Source organism: Aquarana catesbeiana, linkage group LG01 (assembly GCF_042186555.1).
Source record: "Aquarana catesbeiana isolate 2022-GZ linkage group LG01, ASM4218655v1, whole genome shotgun sequence".
Taxonomy (NCBI): Eukaryota; Metazoa; Chordata; class Amphibia; order Anura; family Ranidae; genus Aquarana; species Aquarana catesbeiana.
In genome coordinates this window covers 880,141,448-880,167,917 of record NC_133324.1, presented here as the reverse complement: position 1 = coordinate 880,167,917, position 26,470 = coordinate 880,141,448, and the positions used below count along the sequence as shown (strand labels likewise).

The 26,470-nt window shown below is 42.6% G+C and overlaps 2 protein-coding genes across 2 annotated transcripts in view; both read right to left on the bottom strand.

Moving 5' to 3' along the window:
- The window catches only part of LOC141117680 (TBC1 domain family member 14-like), a 234,523-nt gene that overhangs the window by 175,557 nt on the left and 32,496 nt on the right, over positions 1 to 26,470 (bottom strand). The gene's annotated exons all lie outside the window — the stretch shown is intronic.
- GRPEL1 (GrpE like 1, mitochondrial) lies at positions 8,022 to 20,427 on the bottom strand (the record flags this gene model as incomplete). The annotated part of the gene is given in 3 exon segments (XM_073610551.1): positions 8,022 to 8,712; positions 15,311 to 15,392; positions 20,280 to 20,427. Coding segments are annotated over 3 exon segments (577 nt in total), but the record flags the coding sequence as incomplete, so codon positions are not given.

Here is a 26,470-nt window from a genome sequence, read left to right as displayed (position 1 = left end):
GCTGATCTGTGTATTCAGGCAGGGGTGGCGGTATCTGTTTTACTACTTCACCCATCTACTTCATGAAGATCCTGCTCTTCAGCCTTATTTTGTATTGATGCTCTTGAGAATGTCATTTGACATGTCTCAAGAATCTCTCTTATATCTGTGTGTATGCACAGGATTCTGTGGCTAAAAGCTTGGTCTGTTGAACAGAATTGTCATTTTCTATGCATGCCATTTGATGTTGAATGTCTCTTCAGGAAAACCTTTGACAATTTCATCAAGGAAGTAACTAGGGGAAAGATATTCCCCATAAGAAAAAGCCTAAGCCTCCTACCTAAGAAAGGGGGTTTCCTGTTCTCCTCAGAACAAAGGCTTAACACTTCTTTTTGCAAGCCCTGGCCCACTAAGCCTTCCTCATAATGAAGGGGTACCCCACTCCTTGGGGTGGAGAGGACATATGTTGGTGTTTGCAGCAGTCTGGATGCAAGATTGTCCCAGGCCTCTCAGTCAAATCTGTCATTTCAAAAGGGTACTGTGACAGACCCAACCAGAACAGGGGCTTTTGGAGGGGACTGCAGGGTAGCATCTTACCAACTGACTATGGGCCCTGGCTTTTGAGGGGGCTCTATTTTTGGAGGTGTGTGCCTGGGAGACTCTTGGAGTTGTCTTGCGTCAGATTCAGGTCCATGTCTCCCTGAAAGCACACAGACTCTGGAAATCTAGGACCTGGATCCAGATTTGGGGCCTTTGTGCCCAATTGCAATGACTGCTTTAGACTGTGCAACTCAGAGCAGATGTTAATATGATCAGCTCAAACAACCTGATGCTGGGGTCTCCTGCTATAATCTGTTTAAGGTGTTATGTTTTAAGTATCTTTGTCCCAATGTGTGCCTCCTAGGTGTGAATTCCCATTGTTAATCAAGTCACCTATTGTTTCTGTGTGCTCATCTCTTGGAGATGTGATTAATATTGTGTCCACGTTACCTTGTTATCGAACCATTGTGGGATGTTATGTGTTTATGCTTATGATAATGATAATGTGTAATGTGCTTTGTGTATCCAGGGTTGTCGGCTTTTTGCCGGACGGTCTGGGCACCTAGGCTTGTTTAATTGACTAGTTGTTAATTAGATCACTGCCAGCTATTAGTTGCTAGATACAGATTAGTATACGGTTTGTTGGCTGTTCCTTAGATGTGCTAATTGCTTAGGATAACATGATCAAGCCTTTAGCTGATCTTGTGTGGTATATAAATTCTGTGTGAGTTTACAATAAAGTGAGTTCCAGTTTGCAGCCAAGCTAGTGTCATCTAGTCCTTGGGTGCTCAGCTATAATACCTGGTTCCTGGGTCCAGACTGGAGGAAGCTGTATACTGGCGGAAGCACCCAAGCTGGGTGCTGGCCGGTTCCTTCACAGGCACAAAACAGAGTTTTCATTTATGCTCCTGCCTTGCTTGGTACCTTCCACAATCTGCTAGCTTTAGACCAAGTAAGGCAGATTTGAGTGGCTGTACCATTTCCTTCAGAAAACAGGTTCAAGGTTTCAATTCAAACCTATTTACAGCTCAAAAAGCCAAATGGGGGTATCCATCCAATACTGGACTTAAAATCCCTAAACAGATTTCTTGATTTTCCAAATGGAATCTGTGAGTTCTGTTATTCTCTCTGGCAAGGAGAGTTGCTTGCATTGGTAGAAATAAAAGATGCCTATCTCCATATTCCCATTTCCCCACCACACCAATGTTTTCTACATTTTGCTGTGGGACAGCAGTACTTCCAGTTTGTGACAATGGCATTCAGGCTCTTCTCTGCAACCACTCACTAGTGTTAACGGCAAGACTGTTTAAAACCCAAGTTCTAAAGGACCGGCATTTCTCAATTGCTTATTACCGCCTTACGCAGTGCAAGGATTTACCATTGCACATGCAAAAATCCAACAACAAAAGACTAGTAAATGCACAGATCTTCATAAGCCCCTTTAGTTCATAGATGTAAAGGTCATTCACAAAAGGAGTACACAATAACAATGGCGCTGCTGCTCTCCAAGACACGCACTGAGAAGGGAAAAGGATCTGCAATAAAACAAGGAAGCAAGAGTACAAACCTCCCTAGTGTAATAAGATGAAAAACACAGTTCAATGCACTCATGATTCCATTATAATGAGGCACAAAACCGAAAGAGCTGTTCCTCCATACTGGTTGCTGTAAGATCCAGAGATGGCAAAGGTCCAGTGAGCTCACTGACAGCTGGAAAAACCCGAGAGCCGCCGAAGTTGGTCCTTGGCATGCAGCAGGAACTGCCTATGGGCCCGGAGCTGCCAGCACAACGCTCTATGACAGACCTCCGCAACCAGGCAGGAATTGACTTAACCGTTGGCATGATGATGCCTTTCGAAGGCATGGCCCCCTTTATCAAGTCACACCCACCCTGCAACTAGCATGATATATATATATATATATATATATATATATATATATATATATATATATATATATATATATATATATATATATATATATATATTTATATTTATATTTATATATTAAGCCCAAACCCTCCACCAGCCTGGATCTTAAAGAGGCCATGTAGAGAGGGCGACAAGCATACTATAAACATTTGGGGCAATGGCAACCATACAAGGAATTGATAGAAAATAGATATCATTGATGGAACCTTAATAAAGAATTTTAATTAAAAAGGTTATCTAATTAAGGCTGGGTTCACACTGATGCGTGTTTCCCCGCATCTAATTCCCATGTCAGAAGATCGTGTCCGGCTCTCACATCTCCCAAGCAGCTCTGGTACGAAATGCACACGAGTCTTGTGCGTATTCTGGTCCATTCCAGGCTGAAATCAGAGCTTAAACGATGAACAGGGATGCATCAGATCCCTTCTGTGAGCCACTCCGTGCTTCAGTGTGAACCAGGCCTAAAAGATTATATATATACACACACACACACACACACACACACCAAATCCAAACATACACACTTTGAATCTGTTCACCTCTACGTTCTAAATAAGTTCAAATAAATGCCAATAAGAGAAACACAATCTGTTCCCATTATACACACACACTTGTAATATCCATCTTAATATAAATAAAACTTAAGGTAAAACTAAAATTGACACCGATATAGATGATGATGATAATGGAGCATCCCAGGCAATCCATGCATATTTGAAGAGCCATCAGAAAGAAAGTCATCTTATGACAAATAAAGGATTACACTTTTGCACATGGAAGGCTTTCTTTGCATGCTGTGGGGACAGTAGTCTTAATCATAAGGAATATCCCTTTCCTTTGTATTTTGGCCTTTAGGTCTGGTCTTGACTATCTTCAAAGGGCAGGTTTTTGCCTTATCCATCCTCTTCCAGAAACCTCCCACTTTACAATCCCTTATCAAGATGTTTATACAGGGAACTGCACATATAATTCCCCCAAAATTGACCTCCTGTGTCACCTTGGTGCTGTCTGCTCTTTAGAGACCTCCTTTTGAATCTCTTAGAGACATTCCACTAGAAAAACCTCACCTTTAACGTTGCCATTATATCTGTTAGGCATGTTTCTGACTTAGCATCTCTCTCTTGTGAATAGCCCCTTCTTGTTTCACACAAGGACAAGGTGGTTTTGAGACCCAAACGATCCTTTTTATATAAGGTTGTCTCTTCCTATGAAGGTGATTGCCTCACTTTGCCCAGATGTGGTCAGGGCCATCAGAGTCTACCTGAAAACTACAGCCTTTTCCCACAAGACTAAGTCCCTCTTTGTCCTGTCCACGGGCTCTCATAAAGGAGGATCAGACTAGTTTCCAGGGCCTACGCCCTTAAGAAAAATGCTTCTCACTTTCCCATCAGAGCACATTCCCAACAGGGCTGTTAGTGTCTTTTGGACTTTTCAGCATCAAGCCTTCATATCCCAGATTTACAAGGCCACCACCTAGGTGTGTGAGTCTGTGTTGCTATATTGTTGCCCACCCTTCATGGGTACACGTCATGGTCTATGAATACTAGTCCTGTACTGTATAATTAAGGCCATAGGCATTTTGACTTACCTGTATTTTCCTCATCTTGGAGTATTATTCAGGACACGTCCTTCCTCTCTGTATCTGAAACAATCCTTACTGTAGAGGAAAGGAAGTGCTATCCACGAGTGAAGGTACACTTTTTTTTTTTCATTTATTGTAGAGACATGTCCTTTCTTCAGACAGATGCTCTATGTATAGTACAGAGTCGATACATAAAACATCATACATTAGACTTGATGACATCTTATAAAGTATACCATAAGTCTCCAAGTTGTGTATATTGAGTATCCACTAGTGTCTCAAAGACATAACTACAACCTTGTCCGATAAAAGGCAGGTTTCCATGAGACACTTTTTTTTTTTCCATTATTGAAGTGTAAAGAATGGTATAAAATGGTTGAAGAAAGACATCTGTGTATTCTGATCAGCACAGCTGTCAGGTATATGCAATATATAATAAAAATGTATTTTATCCGAGTGGAAAGGATGGTCAAGGTTATTGACAAATAGGCTCGGTTTCCACTACTGCGAGTTGTTGTGCGACTTGACACATGTGAAGTCGCATTACAAGTCAAAATCCATGTATTTCAATGGTCCCCGTTCTAATTGGTGCGACTCAAGTCGCAGCGACTCCAAAAAAGGTTTTTATACTACTTTGTTCTAACTTCATTACAACTTCATTACAACTTACTATTCCATGGTTCTCACCAGTCGCATGACATTGCATCAAAAATCACATTGCCAAGTCGTACGACTTCAGGGTCACAATAGCCCAGTGGTTCTCAACTCCGGTCCTCAGGGCCCACCAACAGGCCAGGTTTGCAAGATAACTGAAATACATCACAGGTGACATCATTTGCTGCTCAGTGATTGCAGTATTCTAGTCTGCATCTCCCCAAGGTAATACTTAAAATCTGTTCTGTTGGTGGGTCCTGAGGACTGGAGTTGAGAACCACTGCAATAGCCTAACTCAGAGTGGGAGTGAGCAGGAAAATTTAACATACCTGTCTCAGCAGTTTGTGTGGAAACTGGAGATGTTCGGCATGGCCTTGCACAGGTTAATGCATGACCTTGGTCTGTGGGCTGAGAACTAACATTTCCTGCAAAGAATCTATACATCTCACAATCCCTTGGTTTCTCTCAGCCATCCGAGAATTTCCCTCCCGATTGGCTGCCGCCAATCAAAGTCAGCTAGCCAATCAGGGAACAAAGGGGGCAGAGCCAGGCCAGGTCTCCATGTCTGAATAGATACAGGGAGCTGTGACTTGGCTCCGGTGCCCCAATAGCAAGCTGCTTGCTGTGGGGTCACTGAACGGGAGGGGCCAGGATCACAGAAGAGGGACCCGAGAAGAGGAGGACCCGGACTGCTTTGTGCAAATCCCATGCAACAGAGCAGGTAAGTATAACATAACATGTTTGTTATTTTTATAGGAAAAAAAACAAGACTTTACAACCACTTTAAGTCTAGGTTCACATCTGTGTGGGTGATGTGGCTTGCATTTGTGCGGGCACAGCAGCACATTCATTTGACTAGGCTGCTGTACTTGACTTTTTTGTTTTGTTTTGTTTTTTTTAAATGTGGCTGTATGATACTGCATTGTGCTTTGGCACCATAAAAACAAAATGGGAACCACCCCAACCTATAACTGGCCTTTTGCAGAAAGGATCACATGGAAGGGCAAAAAAAACAAATTCCCAGCTCAGTTACTAGCCAGCCTGCAACAAACCCAACTGACCTTGTCTAACAGTTCACATTAAAACCCAAGGGGTTTAGTTTGCACACATTTGCAAATACATGCCTAATGTGTATCGGTCACGTCATGGCACCCCAGTGTACTGCAATCCTAACTCTAATTTTAGAAATTGGAGCAAATATATAATAATGGTTAGATTAAGGGCAGGTATGCCTGGAGGGAGCGCACCCCTCGAAGGTACAGGGAGGTCCTTTCATGCGTTTCTTGCTGCCAAGGCCAGTTATAGGTTGGGGTGGTTGCCATTTGTTTGTATAGTTGGTGAATTGTTGCGGGGAAGCACTAGATACCTTAATTTCCATAGTACTATTGCTGGGTGTCCAGTGCGTCTCTATACCTTTAAGGAGGGGTGGGCTCCTTCCAGGCATACCTGCCCTTAATATATCCATTATTATATATGTGCTCCAACTCAGGAGACTCTCAAATTTATAGTTAGGACTGCAGTACACTGGGGTGTCGCCGTTGCAGTTTATGCATGTATTTGCAAATGTGTGCAAACTAAACCCCTTGGTTTTAACGTGAGCTGTTAGCCAGGGTCAAATTTAGTTTGTTGCAGGCTGGCAAGTGAGCTGGGAATTTTTGTTTGTTGTTTTTTGGCATGCTTCGGCACTGTGCACTTTCACAAACCCAAAAACCATCACGTTTTTTGATGTGTGGGGTGCAATTAAGAATGAATGCACACCTGCAAAAGAGCAGCACTTTTCTGGATGCGGTTTACGCTTAGTACCGCACCTGCAATAGTGTGAACCTAGCCTAAACGCTAGCTCCACTTTTCAGCGCATGTTACACCCATATTTAGGATGTAACATGAAACATGGTCAGTATATACACATCACCCCCCCAAACCACTTACAGGATTGCGGAATACTTCTTCCCATCAGCTTCTGTCATATTTCAAATCAGCGGAGCTGTGTGTGTGGCTCTGCCCATACAGCCACATCATTCATTTCATTGCAGAGAGACTATAGCTCTCAATGAAGCACATTGAGCACATCCTAAAAAATAAATGTACATTTTTGCAAAATGGGTGCATTTATTTGTTTGCAAAGTGTAGAATTCTCCTTTAAAACTGTTAGTTTTAAAAAAAAAAAAAAAAAAAAAAAAAAAAGGTTTTGTTTATCCAGCACCTTAGTGTGGCCATTGCAACAATGCAGAGTCATGAGTTAAACATGGAAAGCACATTTTGTTTGCATTGCTGCTATGTACACTTTACCAAGGGCGATTGGACTGGACAGCGGGAGGTGAGCAGCGATCGCGGTCGGCACAGGCCTATCACAGACCGCAGTTACTGCTCACCACCTGCTGTGCGGCCATGCCCGTATGTCCTCTCCCGGCTGCCTCGCCCGCCCAGTGATGTCATTCTCTCAGGAGGGCAGAAGAAGAGCTCGGAATGGAAAGTTCCCCCTGCCCTGCTAATAGGATGACATCGCCAGGTGGGCAGGGCAGACTGGAGAGGATTGAGTACAGCCTCTGCCCTGCCAAAGGTAGGAGTCCTGTGCAGGGGAGGCAGAGATTAGAAAGGGGGTGGGGTACTGTGATGTAAAAGGGGACTGCTCTGTAAATGGGACTACACTGTACGGGGAGCACTGTAATCATTACAGTGCAGTCCCCTTTAGATCACAGCCCCCCTTACATTAATGTAAAGGGGACTGCACTGTAATTTAAACGAAGGCTATAATGTGAAGGCGAACCGATGACACTGATATTAAGGGGGGACTGTGCTCTGAAGGGGGGGGGGGGGGCAGACTCTGAATACACCCACCCCCCCCCCCCCCCCGAAAATTGGCTGGTCCCTGGTGCCAAAAAGGTTGGGGACTGCTGCCTTAAATCATTCTCATTACCAGTACTGCCCAAACACATGGAATTTGTAACTTCGAAAGTAATTTCCACACTTGGTGTACAAATAAACATTTGGCACCATGGTTAGTAAATACACAATTGGCACAAAGTAGCATTTTTATGAAAAACCCAACATGAATGATGATCTCTATGAAAAATAAATCTTCAGCCACCTTGGGTTCCTCCATCTAGTAATACAATTCCTCTGCAAATAAGACCAGGAACCTCATTAGGTAGTAAGAAGTGGTCTGAGGTTTGCCTACAAAATAATTTTAAGGTTGCACTTCACACACCCCCCCCCCCCCCATCAGGAAAAATTATCCTCTGAGTTTAGGGCAAAGCTTGGAGCTATGAGCGGTAACCAATTTCAATGGAAATCTTAACTTTTGCACATAAAAGACAAACGCTTGAGGTTTGAAAAAAAAAAAAAAAAAAGATTTATTCAGGGTAATATATCCCAATAACACATGCTGTGAAGGAAACCTCAGCTGGTAACTCTACAGCATAAACACTACACAACATAGCAATCATGTTGTACATTCATCTCAGGACAATTATAAAGTTCATCACCATGTCTCTTCCTTATACAACACTGGAATGAAAGTCTCAGCGTCATTCCGTAGTCCAATTCTAATCTCTGCTTTGGGTGATTTGTGTAACAAGCCAAAGTTAAATGGCTTTTTTTTTTATTATTAAAAATTGAAGTTTCCTGGAATGAAAGGCCATATGCAGCCATTTAATAACTTTACAACATTTAAAATATATTAAGTTCCTTTTACAACTCCCACCAACGCAGGCCGTAAGGTACGTTCATGGAGCTTGTAGCCCACTTTAGTGACTAAAGCTACAGTGTCAGGCTCCTTCCCTTCCATGGGAGTATGGAATAAGGCTTCATGTTCGTAGGGATCAAACTTGGCACCCAAAGGATCCAGTTTGCGCACGCCGTGCTTTTTGAAAACCTTGTGCATCTGACCTTCAGTCATGATCAGACCCTCATAGAGGTTCTTCAAATGGGGGTTGTCAGGCTTGATTTCCTCTTTGGGGACACTCTGGGTTGCCTTTTCCAATATATCTGCTACTTCAAGCAGGTCCTTGCAGAACCCCTGAATACCTGAGAAAAATCAGCGAGAATGGTTCCAATTAAATAGGGTAGGGTGAAGTGCAGTAATACATAGCAGCTGGTCAAAATGTAGTTTTCTCTGATCCAAATACAGTAAACCAATTTGATGGGTTTGTGTAGTTTACTGCAGTTTGAACAGAAACACTGCATTTGGAAACTCACTGCCTTATACAAGTGAAACATCCTAAATGTATTTTGTTTGGATAGAGTATGGTAGGGTTAAAACTTATGTCTGTCTACGTTACCACATGAGGTAGGTGTAGGATAGCGCTGGACCATGTGGGTAGAGGTTAAAGGGTAACTCCCTTTTCATGCAAGGTAAACATAATATAATATACTATACTATACTATACATTTTACAATTGCTACACAAGGTATATTTTAATTGAAAGCTATTAAAAAATTACCTTTCACTTTCAATCTGCAGCGCTGTATTTTTTGTAAAATGCAATTCAATATGGCAACCTGGAGGTGTTCTGTACACAGATGGTATACAGAACACCCCCAGAAACATAATTTCCTGTTTGTGTGATTGGCTCACTGATTTACCTAGAAGTCTAGCACTAAGATACATGTCAGATTTTGGGCATCCCCTGCAACAAAAAATATGATTTTTTCGTCATACTTGCCTGTAAAATCCTTTTCTTTGAGTACATCATGGGACAAAGAGTTAGGCTAATATTCATTACCTACTGGGTTATTACGCCATGTCTAGGTGAATAGACACAGTCTTAGACAGGAAGTGATCCCCTACATAACCCCTCCCTTACAGGAAGTACATCAGTTTTGTAGCAAGTGCGGAATCCTCAAAAAAGAGGGGAGGGATCTCTGTGTCCCATGATGAACCGTATTTTTCGCTCCATAAGACGCACCTGACCATAAGACGCACCTAGGTTTTAGAGGAGGAAAATATAAAAAAAAGAAAAAAAAAAAAAAAAATATTCTGAACCAAATAGTATACTAAAATATAACAGAATAATATTTCTACACTGACAACCAATGTAAGGGGGCACCCTAGACTGATCCCCAATGTAACTGGGACATTTATACTGACCTCAAAACAACAGGAGTATTGATATCAACCACCAATGTATGGAGACATTTACACTGACCAGTGATGTAACAGGTGTATTTACAGTAACCTCCCCCCCATATCTCTGCTAATCTCTACATTCTTATCTTCCTCTCAGTACAACTCTGCCCCTCTAACTCATCATCTGCTAACCTCTGACCCCCAAACCCCTCATCTACCAACCTCTGTACCCCAACCCCTCCTTCCCATTCACCTCTGTACCTCAAACCCCCTTCTATTATTACCTCTACATGCCCCCATGCTCACCTGTACCTTATGCTGTTTACATAAACTAGGTGGGCGGCATGCAGAGGAGGGAATGTAATTTGCATATTAATCGCGGCGGCCGACCTCATTTACATAACAGTGTACGCGCAATTTACATGTGAATGCCGATTCTGTTGTGTTAATTAAAGAACAATACCTTTTGTTTCTCTCCCAGTAGTAGCTGAAGGCAGGGGAGAAACAGGATTTAGCTGGGGCAGAGAGATGCACGGGGCATTGTTCTGCCGCTGAAACGATCCCCCCTATCAGCGGCTCTGCTGGTCAGTATTCGCTTTATAAGACGCACAGACATTTCTCAGTTTTTTGGGAGGAAAAAAGTGCGTCTTATGGAGTGAAAAAGAAAAAGAAGGATTTTACAGGCAAGTATGACGAAAAAATCCTATTTTCTTTTTCATACATCATGGGACACAGAGTTAGGCTAATATTCATTACCTGCTGGGATGTCCCAGAGCAATAGCCTTGAGGGGAGGGAGACACCCTGCCAATCACTAGCCATCAGACCTTATAAGGCAGCCCGCAGTACACTGCGGCAGAAAGCTGCTCGAACATCCACTTGATAACATTTTGTGAACGTATGCATTGAAGACCAGGTAGCAGCCCTACCAATCTGAGCCACAGATACCTGATGGCGAAAAGCCCAGGAGGTTCCTACACCCCTGGTAGAATGAGCTCTCACCCTAAGAGAGGAGCTTTAAGTTTCAGACCATAGGCCTGAATGACCAATTGATGGACTCAATTGGCAATGGAAGCTGCCTGCCCCTTGGGTCCTTTTGGTAAAACAAAAAAAGGAATCTGATCCTCGGATCTCTGCAGATCTAGACAAATAAACCTTGACTGCCCAGACAACGTCCAAAGGAATGCAGTTGTCTCTTCCGCCGAACGAGGCTGAGAAAAAAAAAAAAAAAAAATAGGATTTTTGTTACAGCTTACCTGTAAAATCCTGCTCTTGGAGTACATCATGGGACACAGAGCCTTAAGTAATTACTTAATGGGTTATAGGCCACCGTCAGGTGTTGACACTGGTAAACCCAATCAAAGGAAGTTTACTCCCCATATAACCCCTCCTCCTTCCAGGAGAACATCAGTTTTTGTAGCAAAGCAATATACTTGTATCCCAAAAAAGAGGGGAGTGACCTGTGTGTCCCATAATGTACTCCAAGAAAAGGATTTTACAGGTAAGTTGTAATAAAAATCCTATTTTCTTTAGCATACATCATGGGACACAGAGCCGTAATTACTTAATGGGATGTCCAATAGCAATGCCACATGAGGGGTGGGAGAAAACAACCTGCAGGGTACACCCAGACTTGAGGATCTATACTGCTGCTTGCAGCACACTGCGCCCGAAGGGGATATCCTCATAGTTATTGGTAGGGGAAACCTGCCAATAACTTCTTACAAGGAAGCTCGACTGACCAGTTCTTAAGCCACAAAAGTCTGCGCATATGTACAGACAAGAGAGCCAAAATGAGAAACCTGCTGTATTGAATCCTTTAGGGCATCAACAGCAAAGCACAGTGCTCAAGAAATATCTGTCTTATTTTTAGCAAGATCATCCTCCTGGTTAGGCCTGTCAGGCCGTCTGACCTGATCCTTTATGGACTGGCAGATACAAATTGCTGCAACAGCTGGCTGAATAGCTGAACTGGCCAAAGAAAAGGAAGCCTTTAATAATGACAGTTTCTTGTCAACAGGGTCTTTCAAGTCCTGTGCATTATCCACTGGATAAGTTAATTTCTTGTTTAAGGAAGAGACTGCTGCATCTACGGCTGGTATGCTCCACTTCTTAATGAACCTCTTCTTAGGAGGGACAAAAATCCTGTCAGGATGTTCCCAATCAGCATACACTGCCTGTTCCAACAGTGGGTGTAAGGGGAAAGCCAGTGCAGCCTGAAGAGGCCTCAGGAACCACAAAGAGGACCAGGGTGGCTCAGTAACCTCTGTAAGAGGCAACTTAAAGGCAGAACGGACAATCCTCGGTAAGAGCCAGGATCAAAAGCCTCTGCGACTGAGAGGCAGACACTAACTGGATATCTTCTTGTCCAGATTGCTCAGAAGCAGACTCATCCGCCAGGCCCTTCACAGAATCCTGAGCTTTTAGCTCTGTCCCATTCCTCAACTCATTCCTGCTCCAAACTAGGAGGCTCAGGGGAGGGGGATCTGTCACGCTTCTTGGCACCCTGCGGGATGGAGACAATCATGCCAGCAAACCTGTGCTCTATCCCAGCTAGGGACGAGGACAGTTCATCCTTGGTGATAAAAGGGTGAAGCAGCAGCGTTGACTGTAGGCCACATACCAGATAGGCGCAGCGGCTCAGATTGCCCGGAAGCCTCTGATCTTTCAGGGGATACAACACTAGGGATACGACTAGGTTCATCAGGAACTACTGACGATATAGGTGTGCCCATCCCTGTAGTGTTAGTCCCGCTCCTCTTTTTTGAAGACATTTACAAGCCACAAAAAGGGAGTACCTGGGTGTAGTATTAATACACCTCAGAAGGGAGACCCTTTAATAGGGCTGGCTGTATTCGCATATGACACAAATCTTCATGCGCCCAGATTAGGCTACGACGCATGCGTGACTTCGAGTGCACACAATGCCTGTGGCGAAGCCACGTGCGCCATGGCCGAAGAACAAACTGCTGAGCACAGCAGCGCTCTTGCAAATGCACATGCGCCATGGCGAACCAAGGCGAAATGGCACACCGTCATGTGCCATCATACAGGTAAAAAACAGCCAAGTAAAAAAGGTACACTTTGCAAACACCCACAGCTAGGCCAAAACTCCCCTGAATGGTCACTGCACACAGGTGTCCAGCCCCTAGCTTGACAGATTGTTACAATCACTGGGACACCCCACAATAAGTAAATAAGGAGGTTTCACTTACCCATTCAGGTGCAGGGCAGCTTAGAAACTAAAAGCCCAATCTTCACCCATCAGGGTGGGTTCCTGTCATTTGAGGACCTTCAAGGACTGGGTACCCTTTTCATGTTTAGGGTCCACTCCCTTGGACCTGTACAGTACCCTGCAGGAATGCCTTAGCACTGTGGTGTCCAGGATTCCACTTTGCAGGGTCCAGCGCCTGAAGGTCACATTACAGGCAAAACCTCACAGGATCTTGCGTCTTCTTTGCGAAGCTCGGGTACCATTTATCTAAGCATATGGAGCCTGTGTCAAATGGATCCGATCGGTCAATCACTTGATTCATTTAAAAAACGTTTGTGGGACTAGAGACCTGGAGCTCAGAGAGCTCAAACAAACATGCCCATCCACCTTGCAGACACTGGTAAAAAAAACTGATGTACTTCCTGTATGGGAGAGGTGATATAGGGGATCACTTCCTGTCTAAGGCCCCTTTCCACTGGGGCGGTAGGGGGCGTTGGCAGTAAAACAATGCTATATTTAGCGCTGTTTTACCGCGGTATTCGGCCGCTAGCGGTGCGGTTTTAACCCCCCGCTGGCGGCCGAAAAAGGGTTAAAACCCCTCGTATAGTGCGGCTATAGCCACGGTATTACCGCGGTATAGCCGCGCTGTCCCATTGATTTCAATGGGCAGGAGCGGTGAATACACCGCTCCTTCACCGCTCCAAAGAAGCGGCTGACAGGAGATTTTTTTCTTCTCCTGCCAGCGCACCACTTCAGTGTGAAAGCCCTCGGGCCCACACTGAACAAACAGCGGAGGCTGTTTAGGGGCGGTTTGCAGGCGCTATTTTTAGCGCAATAACGCCTGCAAACCGCCCCAGTGTGAAAGACGTCTAAGACTTTGACTACCAGTGTCCATTCACCTAGAGATGGCATGTAAACCAGTAGGTAACGAATATTAGCCTAACTCTGCATCAAAGATAGAATGTGTATTTCTCACCGGAGGTTAGTTTATGGTAGAAGTAAGGACCCAGTTCTGGGCCCAGGCTGCTGCCTTTCTTATCACGATGATCCAGTCACTCAGATTACCAACTTCTAATTGTGTGGTTAAGAGTACTTACTACAAACTTCCATCTCACTTGCAATTTGTTTAAAATCTTTATTGTTCGGGACAATAGACACAGTCAATGCATTTCAGAGAAAAAAGGGCTAAGATGTAAAGAAAAAGAAATATGAAACATGTAATCTCCATACAGGCAATTATATCAAGTTGGAGTGTCAGTCAACATGGCCATTTTGAAAATCTAGTTAGTAAATAATAGTATGAAATTACTGATCCATCTCTTCTCTTTTCAAATTCATGTTGGATACAATATATTTACATACTGCTTGCTGAGATCTATGTAGCTGCCTTCTTTGTGAACATGTTTATATAATTTGTCTTGTAACCAATATATTGAATAAAATGTGTTATATTTTATGAGTCGGTGTAGATTATACCCTAGAATGTACACTTAAAGTCCCATCTATATATTTTTTAGTTTTGAATACTTGACTCTGGGGACGGTACTTTCTAAGGGTAGATAACATTAAACCCCACCCCCACATTCTAACCCTTCTAAAAAAAAAAAACTTAGCAGATCCATAAGAGAGGTACTGCTTGGATTGAAAGCCAACTAAGGCCTCATGCACACATGGCGTTTTTACTGCCGCTTTTTAGCAGTGCCAGTGTTTTTTTTACAGCTTCAAAACACCTCTCCATGTTATTCTATGTGTCCATGCACACATAGGCTTTTAGGAGCTGTAAGTGGTATAGGCGTTTTTAAGCTGTAAAAAAACCCGGGGCCTTCTGGAGCAGCAGCGTCAAGCTGTAAAAACGCCTTACGTGGCTAAACGCGTGTTAATGCTGTATGCGGCATTAAGCAGTAGTAATTGGATTTGGGAGTGGAAACTAGAAGAGAGAGCAGAGAAATTATGCTAAATGTGCATTACTGGCAATGCAAAACGCTTCTAAAAGCGCATTTTTACAGCCGCTTTTTCCTAGCGTCGGTGCTGGCTTTGCAGCTTTTTTTTTTTTTTTTAACACCCTGTGTGCATGAGGGCCAATAATGCAGTTATGCGTGTCTCATGCTTGCTTTTACATCACAAGTATGTTAGTGTGCAGCAGGGCCATCCGATTCTGCCTGTATTGAATTGTACTGTAACTGTACTGGCTGCCTTGATGTAAAGCGCTGCATAAACTATATAATGATAATAATCAGCAGTCTGGTAAAGTCTTTAGGCACCTTAAAATACTGTATATTGTTGTCCTGTAGAATGACATGCTGCAAAATACACTAGCCTTTTCCTCCCCAGCTCCACCACTTACCATAGAGCTTTGCATCCTCTACCAGCTTCTGACTCCGGAGCCGTAAATTCTCAGTGTCTGCTAGGGCTCGTTTGTACTTGTCCTGGGAATATAATAAATAGATTAGAGGTGCATAAACTGAGTCCTTATTCAAATGCTGTACCCAAACACTTAAGCTGGCTATAAAGGATTCGCTTCCTTTTGGTTCAGCCAGAAGGCTGAACAGAAAAAATAAAATAAAAAAAAAAGTCCTCCATTCACACAAACTAAGAGGATGGTGAAATCCCCCTGTCAGGACATTGTATTCTGGACCATGGGAATCTCCACCGGCCAAAATACACTGATCAGAGGCTGCAGCCAAACGACTAACAACCCATTTAGGAACAGCTACAGATGAATTGAAATTTGTCTAGGCCTTGCTGAACCAGCCAAATTTCGATCTGTCTATGGCCAAATTTAGATATGGAATTTGTTCACTTGGATTATTTTGGGGTCAACAAAAAAAAAAATCTCAGCAGCACAACACAAGGAAAAATAAAAGCAGAACAAAATAAGTTGTCAACTACTCTCTGCGCAGCTAACACATGACAAGATAAAATAATATGTTTAATGCATGAGTGTGTGCGTTCCTGTAATAAGAAATACTGTCCACTTACTGTAAGGAAGACCTTTAAATATGACTGTCTGACTATTCTGTTTTGAGTGTCCCAAAACAGGCACTTCCATCTCTAATCCCCTATAATCTCTACACTTTGTGGCAATTTCCCCCATACTTATATACAGTGCATCCAGAAAGTATTCACAGTGCTTCGCTTTTTCCACATTTTGTTATGTTACAGCCTTATTCCAAAATGGATTAAATTCATTGTTTTCCCTCAAACAATACCCCACAATGACAACGTGAAAGAAGTTTGTTTGAAACTTTGAGGTCCAGAGCGCTCTGAAGCAGGTTTTCATCAAGGATGTCTCTGTACATTGCTGCATTCATCTTTCCCTGCTGCCACCATCATTCTTTACTATAGAAATGGTATTGGCCAGGTGATGAGCGGTGCCTGGTTTCCTCCAGACATGCTGCTTGCCATTCAGGCCAAAGAGTTCAATCTTTTTGTTTTATCAGACCAGAGAATTGTTTCTCATGGTCTGAGAGTCCTTCAGGTGCCTTTTGGCACACTCAAGACGGGCTGTAATGTGCCTTTACTGAGGAGTGGCTTCTGTCTGGCCACTCTACCATACAGGCCTAATTGGTGGAGTGCTGCAGAGATGGTTGTTATTCTAGAAGGTCTGCCTTTCTCCACAGAGAAATGCTGGAGATCTGTCAGAGTGACCATAGGGTTCTTAGTGACCTCCCTGACTAAGGCACTTCTCCCCCGATCACTCAGTTTGGCCGGGCGGCCCGTTCTAGGAAAAGTCCTGGTGGGTCCAAACTTCTTCCATTTATGTATGATGGAGGCTACTGTGCTCATTGGCACCTTTGATGCTACATAAATTTTTCTGTACCCTTCCCCAGATCTGTGCTTCAATACAATCCTGTCTCAGGAGGTCTACAGACAATTCCTTGGACTTCATGGCTTGGTTTGTGCTCTGACATGCACTGTTAACTGTGGGCCTTATATAGACAGGTGTGTGCCTTTCCAAATCATGTCCAATCAACTGACTTTACCACAGGTGGACTCCAATCAAGTTATAGAAACATCTCAAGGATGATCAGTGGAAACAGGATACACCTGAGCTCAATTTTGAGTGTCATGGCAAAGGCTGTGAATACTTATGTACATGTGATTTTTATTTGTATTTTTAATACATTTTCAAAGATTTCAAACAAACTTCTTTCACGTTGTCATTATGGGGTATTGTTTGTAGAATTTAATCCATTTTGTAATAAAGCTGTAATATAACAAAATGTGGAAAAAGTGAATACTTTCCAGATGCACTGTATGTGAAATCTAATATTAGAGCTGCACGATTAATCATCAAGAATCGTTATCACGATTTTCTACCCTGTTGCGATCTTGACAAAAGGGTTTCACGATTCTTGCTATGCAAAGAATTCTCTCTGCTCTTCTGAAGCCACATCAAAAGAAAGGAAGAAAAGATAAGGGGCAGTCTGCCAAGAATCACAACATTCTTTAGCAGTTGAACTTAAGTATAAACATTGTGACAATTTGTCAAAGGAATAGACCCGTGTAAGTGAGGAAAGTTTAACCATTTAAACACTAAACCTTTTTCTGACATTTATAGGTTTTAAGTTAAAATCATATTTTTTTCCCTAGAAAATGACTTAGAACCCTCAAACATTAAAGTGGATGTAAACCCGAATTTTTTTTTTTTTTTTATCATACTGTAGAGTATAAGATTTGCTATCATTTGAGCCCAGTCTTGCCACACAGAGTTAATCCATCTCTGAGCAATCCTCTTTTATTGTTCAGTGAGATAAATCTTGACAAACTGAGAAAAACTTTGTCAAATCCTCCCCCTTGCTGTGAGTGACAGGTGATTTACATATCTTGTGCACCAGCCTAAGACATGCATTATTTTTTAATTCCCTCCCACTCCTTTCTTCAGCAGCTCTGCAAGGATTGGCTGTTCCACACCTCAGCATGATTTGGCATGTTGAAGTCATGTGGTTACTTTCCTGTCTTTTCACTGGATGTTAGAGATCATAGCAGAAGTTCAGTGTTAGAAATACACAGGAGAAAATGCATATTAACAGACAGAGGGGAGACATTTGACAGGTAAAGATACATGCAGGAGGCATGTACAGTGGCTTGCGAAAGTATTCGGCCCCCTTGAACTTTTCAACCTTTTGCCATATTTCAGGCTTCAAACATAAAGATATAAAATTTTAATTTTTTGTGAAGAATCACCAACAAGTGGGACACAATTGTGAAGTGGAACGAAATCTATTAGATATTTTAAACTTTTTTAGCAATTAAAAAACTGAAAAGTGGTGTGTGCAAAATTATTCGGCCCCTTTACTTTCAGTGCAGCAAACTCACTCTAGAAGTTCAGCGAGGATCTCTGAATGATCCAATGTTGTCCTAAATGACTGATGGTGATAAATAGAATCCACCTGTGTGTAATCAAGTCTCTGTATAAATGCACCTGCTCTGTGATAGTCTCAGGGTTCTGTTGAAAGCGCAGAGAGCATCATGAAGACCAAGGAACACACCAGGCAGGTCCGTAATACTGTTGTGGAGAAGTTTAAAGCCAGATTTGGATACAAAAAGATTCCCCAAGCTTTAAACATCCCAAGGAGCACTGTGCAAGCGATCATTTTGAAATGGAAGGAGTATCAGACCACTGCAAATCTACCAAGACCTGGCTGTCCCTCTAAACTTTCAGCTCAGACAAGGAGAAGACTGATCAGAGATGCAGCCAAGAGGCCCATGATCACTCTGGATGAACTGCAGAGAACTACAGCTGAGGTGGGAGAGTCTGTCCATAGGACAACAATCAGTCGTACACTGCACAAATCTGGCCTTTATGGAAGAGTGGCAAGAAGAAAGCCATTTCTCAAAGATATCCATAAAAAATCTCGTCTAAAGTTTGCCACAAGCCACCTGGGAGACGCACCAAACATGTGGAAGAAGATGCTCTGGTCCGATGAAACCAAAATCGAACTTTTTGGCCACAATGCAAAACGATATGTTTGGCGTAAAAGCAACACAGCTCATCACACTCAACATACCATCCCCACTGTCAAACATGGTGGTGGCAGCATCATGGTTTGGGCCTGCTTTTCTTCAGCAGGGACAGGGAAGATGGTTAAAATTGAGGGGAAGATGGATGCAGCCAAATACAGGACCATTCTGGATGAAAACCTGTTGGAGTCTGCAAAAGACCTGAAACTGGGACGGAGATTTATCTACCAACAAGACAATGATCCCAAACATACAGCAAAATCTACAAAGGAATGGTTCACAAATAAACGTATCCAGGTGTTAGAATGGCCAAGTCAAAGTCCAGACCTGAATCCAATCGAGAATCTGTGGAAAGAGCTGAAAACTGCTGTTCACAAACGCTCTCCATCCAACCTCACTGAGCTCGAGCTGTTTTGCAAGGAAGAATGGGCAAGAATTTCAGTCTCTCGATGTGCAAAACTGATAAAGACATAACCCAAGCGACTTGCAGCTGTAATCGCAGCAAAAGGTGGCTCTACAAAGTATTAACGCAAAGGGGCCAAATAATTTTGCACGCCCCACTTTTCATTTTTTTATTAGTTAAAAAGTTTCAAAAATCCAAAAGATTTCGTTCCACTTCACAATTGTGTCCCACTTGTTGGTGATTCTTCACAAAAAATAAAAATTTTATATCTTTATGTTTGAAGCCTGAAATGTGGCAAAAGGTTGAAAAGTTCAAGGGGGCCGAATACTTTCGCAAGCCACTGTATATCCTTATAGATAACCCCTATGGCAGTAGTTTAAAAAGGATGACATTGGGTTTACATCCACTAATTTTTTTATAATATATATATATATATATATAATTTTGTTAGTAGAGACCCTAGAGAATAAAATGATGGTTATGCGCAGTGGTCTTTCAAATGCAATTTTTTGGAAGTGAGCCCAATTTTTTTTGTATAATGTGAAAGATTTTACATCGTGAGAGAATCATGATCTTTTTATTCCAAGCAAAAAAAATTGTGATTCTCATTTTGGCCAGAATAGTGCTACTCTATGTAGTATTATGGAACAAACAAAAATACAATAGTTTTCTAAAGGAACTCAAGTATTTTACTAGTAAAATGGCAATGTGCAAATTAAGGCTCTGCTGTATCTCATAAAAAGACAGAGGAAAGTTCCCTCTTCTGTTACTAAGCAGCAAGACCCAAATCTAATACACATTTTCCTTTCCAAACATTTTTCTTGAAAGCGCCATTAACTGTCCTTAAAAATGTAAGTCAGCCACCACGACATACTTACTAAGAATGTCCATGAGCAGAATCACTGGCCTTTCTTAGGAAACACGCTCTCTATACTCCATAACTTACTGTTATTTCTTTGATCTGATCCTCCAGTTTAGCCTTCTCAGCAGCTAGTAGCTCTGCGCTCTCCTCTGCTGGGCTCTTATTCTTCTCCTCCTCCGCTGAGGGCTTATCGGGCTGCTGAGCTGCCGTGCACATCATTCGGGGACACCTCCTACACAAAAGGAACAAGCACAGAGATTACGTCATTCAAAGTACCAGACACATAGGGGGTTATTTACGAAAGGCAAATCCACTTTGCACTACAAGTGCAAACTACAAGTGCAAAGTGCACTTGAAATTGCACTGAAAGTGCACTTGGAAGTGCAGTCGCTGTAGATCCGAGGGGGACATGCAAGGAAAATAAAACCAGCATTTTAGCTTGCACATGATTGGATGATAAAATCAGCAGAGCTTCCCCTCATTTCAGATCTTTCCCTCAGATCTACAGCGACCACACTTCCAAGTGCACTTTCAGTGCAATTTCAAGTGCACTTTGCACTAGGGCTGAAACAACTAATCGATTAATCGTCAACTAATAGATAATCGATTAATCAGCCAGTAACATAATGGGGTTAAAAAAAAAAAAAAAAAAAACTAAAATGAGTCCTTTATAGTACAAAAAGAGCAAATAATTGCTACTGTAAATATAACTTTCACAGTTCTACAGAAAAAAACAAAACAAAAACAAAAACAAACACCCTTACAGTAGTGATTATCTGCTTTTTTTGTACTATAAAGGGCTAATTTTAGTTTTTTTAATCCCATTATGTTACTAAAACGTCTGTGAACCCCATTATGGTTCACATCTATGTGTTTTTTGGTGCTTTTTGCAGAAACGCACTACAGTTCATTTACATGGTTTCCTATGGGACAAGTTCACATCTATGCTTTTTCAGCCGCTGCGTATTTGGAAAGGTTCAAGGACTTTTAAACGCGAAGCGGTGCTTTTTTGGTTCAATATACTTCAATGGAGAAGCTGCAGAAAAGCATGTAATGCGTTCTTTGCAGCAATTTGTGTTTTTTAAAGCGGAGTTCCACCCTAAAGTGGAACTTCCGCTCATCGGATTCTTCCCCCCCTCCAGTGTCACAATTGGCACCTTTCAGGGGGGAGGGGGGTACAGATACCTGTATAATACAGGTATCTGCACCCACTTCCGGGTATAGCTAGCCGCAGACTCCCCGCCCACCCCCGTTGTGTTGTGGGAAATACACAGTTCCCACAACACAATGGGGACCAGTATAGACGTGCAGCGTGACTCACGCATGCGCAGTAGGGAACCGGGCAGTGAAGCCGCAGCGCTTCACTTCCTGATTCCCTCAGTGAGAATGGCGGCGGCAGCACCCGAGGACTCGGTCTCGGGTGCCGACATCGCTGGACCCCGGGACAGGTAAGTGTCCTTATTTTAAAAGTCAGCAGCTGCAGTATTTGCAGCTGCAGACATCTAAAAAAATTTTTTCGCAAAACTCCGCTTTCATCTGCCCAACAACAAATTGACCACAAATTGGCCAAAAAAAAAAAAATTGTAAAAACGTAAAATCGCAGCAAAATCACGTGCGCAAAAATCAAAACGCACAGCAAAAAGCACTGCAGAAACAGATCAAAAGCAAACTGTATAGGTGTCAACCGAGACTTATGCTGGTCACAAGGATCAATATAGTCAGTATATCTCCTCTTATAGTATATACAGTATATCTCTTCTGTCTGTTATTCTCAGAGTGGATTAGATATTTTGCTCCCTTACCATATAGTTGGTTATTTATATTTACCACTGCATAGAGATATTTAAGAATAAATTGCCTTTTTTTTTTAAAAAAAAACTTTACATATTAACTAAATTATACACCACACTTTTTTCTAAGGTTATTAACCGATTAATCAAAACAATAATCGGCCAACTAATCGATTATGAAGATAATCGTTAGTTGCAGCCCTACTTTGCACTTGTAGTGCAAAGTGGATTTGCCTTTCGTAAAAACCCCCATAGTATATAGTGATGGTTTATTAGGGTCAATAAAGCAAGCGACTTGCTTGAAGACAAGCAAGTCTCTTCTAAAGCCTACAAGTCAATATTTTAAGACACCAAGGGGATGATTTACTAAACCTGGAGCACTCAGAATCTGCTGCAGCGTTGCATGAGTAGCCAATCAACTTCCAACTTCAGCTTGTCCAGTTAAACTTTGGCAATAAAACCTGGAGGCTGATTGGTTTCCATGCATAGCTACACCAGATTTTGTACTCTCCAGTTTTAGTAAATCATCCTCCAAATTTCTGATTTATTGACCAGTAATGACAATATCAGGAGCGAACGATACCTGGCACAACCTGGGCACTTAGCTCGGAAATGGGGAACAATGGCCAGGAACAGTCTACTAACAAATCTCCCTTAGGCCCCTTTCACACACACATCTAATTTTATCGATCTATCCATCTATAATCTATCTATCTATATATCTATCTGTTTTGACAGACTCTGCTCACCGTTGACCCAAGTTGTTTGTTCTATTCCTATTTTGTTTGCCTTTGTTCTCTAAGGACATAGCAGCAAAGCATTTAAATGCCTGAAAGGCAGTATGATCAGAAGACTTTTTAACCACTTGCTTACTGGGCACTTAAACCCCCCTCCTAGCCAGACCAATTTTCAGCTTTTGGTGCTCTCACACTTTGAATGACAATTACTCAGTCATGTAACACTGTACCCAAATGATTTTTTTGTCCTTTTTTTTTTCATACAAATAGAGCTTTCTTAAAAGGAGCGCTATAAATGAAAAAAAGACCGACAATTTTGAAAAAAAACAAACAAATTTTTCTTAATTTCTGTGATAAAATTTTGAAAATTAGTAATTTTTCTTCATAAATTTTGGCCACAATTTAAGCAAAAATTAGTGGAAATTATTTGGTCTGTGTGAAATTTATAGTCTACAAGCTATGGTGCAAATCATAAAAAAAAAAGGATCACATCTGATGTACTGGTGGCCTCATTTCTTGAGACCCTAACAAGCCAGGAAAGTACAAATGCCCCCCAAATAACCGCTTTTTGGAAAGTAGACATTTCAAGGTATTTAGTTAGATACATATGGTGAGTTATTTGAATTTGTAATTTTTTTCCCACAATTCTTTGCAAAATTGAGATTTTTTTTTTCTCCCCCCCCCCCACAAAATTGTCATTGTAATAGCTTATTTCTCTCACATGGCATGTATATACCACAAATAACACCCCAAAATACATTCTGCTACTCCTCCTGAGTATTACGATACCACATGTGTGTGACTTTTTCACAGCCTGACCACATACAGAGATCCAACATGCAAGGAACACTGTCAGGTGTTCCAGGGACATATAGCATGCACATACCAAGAATTATACCTCAAAATACATTATGCGGAGCAAAGTGTAAACAAAAGATTACCTGTGGTTGTACACAGGAGGATAGCACTGGTCCAGGCAGCAGGCAGGGACTTGGTCAGCAACAGGGAACACAATTGTCCTGTCCATATAAAGTCCAGAGTCAGTGCAGGCAGAGATATTGTCAGCAGTGCCAAAAATATTGGTCCTGGTAGTAGGCAGGTCCATGTGGTGTGGTCAGTGCGACAGGCAGAGTCCTACAGGCAGAATTAGGGCCTCGTTCAGGACAGAATGGGGACAGGGGTAGAGGCTTCTCCCACGCAAATCTCTTTGAAGCCTCCGAGTCTCCAGACCCTAATCTAGGATTGAGAAGAAAAAAAAAATTGTTTTCTTCATCCAGAAAAACAATTCTGGAGCCCCTCACATATGCGAGACCCCTGTGTTGAATCCCACTAGTCCAGTAGCAGGGTACAAGATCAGTCCATGAGGCAGGCAAAAAACATGGTCAAACAGTCCAAGGTCAGTTCCAGATCAGGCAGAGGTATGTACAGAATCGGCAGACAGAAGTATGGTCGAATAACAAGCCAGGGTCAGTTACAGAGCAGGCAGTGGCATAAGGGGTGTGAGGGTAAATCGCAGGAACTGAGGATTAGATTACTATTCTTCACTAATAATTTACTGAAGTATGGTAACGGCGAAAACATTCAGCTATGCAGAGGCCTGGTTCGGAAGGACATTGTGCACAATAAAAAGATGCGTCTCATCTGAATCCTGCTCTGGTATACACCTTACATTTTTTTTGCCGTCGTTGGCCTGTTGGTTTGGGAGGGATTTTAATCGGGAAAGTGGCGGTCGGAGAGTCGACTTAGAACATCTGATCGGATATTTTCTGGTGGGCCGTTCGGGAATATAAGGGCAGTGAAAACTTCCTCCTGGTAGCCAAGGAAGCGTTTGGGGTTTTGGGTGGAGTTACGGTAAGTTACATATGAATTGTATATGGGAAATTGAAAAAAAATAAATTGCAACCTTTTTTTATACCAATGGTATGTCCGTCTTGTGGCAAGGTACGGTTCCAGCATTTGGTCATTGAAGTCGACTCCCCCCATAAACAAATTATAATCATAGATGCATTTAGGTTTTTCTATGGGGCCATTCCTTCTGGGGATTTCCACGAAGGTATCATTGTGGATTGAAGACAACATGTAGATATCCCTTTTGTCCCTCCACTTCACTGCCAAAATCTCATTGTTCCGCAGTCTTGCCGTTTCTCCTTTTCTCAATTTCTTATTAAAACAAGACTTTGAGGAAAGCCCTTACGGTTCTTTTTTACGGTGCCACATGCTGGCGTCTTCTTCCGGTGAAGGTTGTGGAACAGGGGCAGAGATGTGTAGAAGTTGTCTACGTATAAATTGTAGCCTCTCTCAAGTAGGGGGTATATGAGGTCCCAAACAATTTTCCTGATTGATCCCAAGTAGTCTGGGCAATTAGGGGGTTGCAGCTGGGTGTCCTTTCCTTTGTACACTTTGAAGGCATATATGTACCCTGTGACTCGGTCACATAATTTGTATACCTTCACCCCACAGTGGGCCCTTTTACTGGGAATAAATTGTTTTATTTTAAGCCTGCCACTAAATTTAACAAGGGACTCATCCACACATATGTGTTAGTCTGGGGTAAACCGCTGGGGGAATACTTCAGAAAAATAGTTTAGAAGTGGCTGAATTTTGAAAAGCCTGTCATAATTTGGGTCATTTCGGGGAGGGCACTGGGTATGGTCATTGAAATGAAGGAACCTCATTGTCATGAGGTATCTGTTTCTGGGCATTGCCTTGGAGAATATTGGCATGTGGTGGATGGGGTGGGTTGACCAATAGGACAGCAAAGTGTTTTTTTTGGCGAGTCCCATATTAAATGTGAGGCCTAAAAAAAACCTTCAACTCCTCCGTTAGGTCTCTACACTCGTAGGAGCGGGCATAGTAGGACGTTGGATTGTTTAAAATAAATTGCTGTGCATAAAGGTTGCACTGGGCCATAATATTTGATTGCATGTCCTCGTAAAAACTGAATCCAAAAAAATGTATTGGGGAAAAATTCTGTGTCCACCTGGACTCCTGGCTGGGCAGTAAAAGGGGAATGTTGGCTTCTCCTGAATTAGGAGGAAGCCACAAGGGGTTCTGCAGGGCATAGGGAAGGCTGGTCCTTGGCCTTTCTTGCTGAGGTACTGCGGTGCTGGTGGATGGCACTGCGGTGCTGGTGGATGGCACTGCCTCCTCACCAGAACGCCTTCGTTTGGCAGGCCGAATATCTTCTTCTCCGAGTCACTCAGTGTTCCACTACTGAGGAATGGCTCATAATTTATGTCCGATTCAGAATCGGAGTCTGAAAGGGAATCTGAAAAAGAGAGCTCCCCGTTGCTCTCGTCGGCCTGGGAAAGTATTTAGTACGCCTCCTCGGCGGAAAAGCCTCTTTTTGACATGGTTGCTGGTGGTGATGCGACTACACAGGTGTGTGCTAAGGCTGCACTGATGGGCACTGATGAGGCAGCATAGAGGGGCACTGATGAGGCGGAACAGATGTGCACTAATGAGATGGCACAGGTGCTCACTGATGCGGAACAGATGTGCACTGAGATGGCACAGATGAGGTGGCACAGCTGGGCACTGATTGTGAAGATGTGCAAATGGACACTGATCACCGATGGCAGACAGGTGGGCACTGTACTGATGGGGCACTGTAAAAACTGTTTTTTGTAACTCACAGATTGCTGTCAGATTCGCTCTCTCCTCACACGCTGTCTCTGTGTGAGGAGAGAGAGCCGGCAATGAGAGATGATCTCATGTTTGCATTTGAGATCATCACTCATTGGCCATC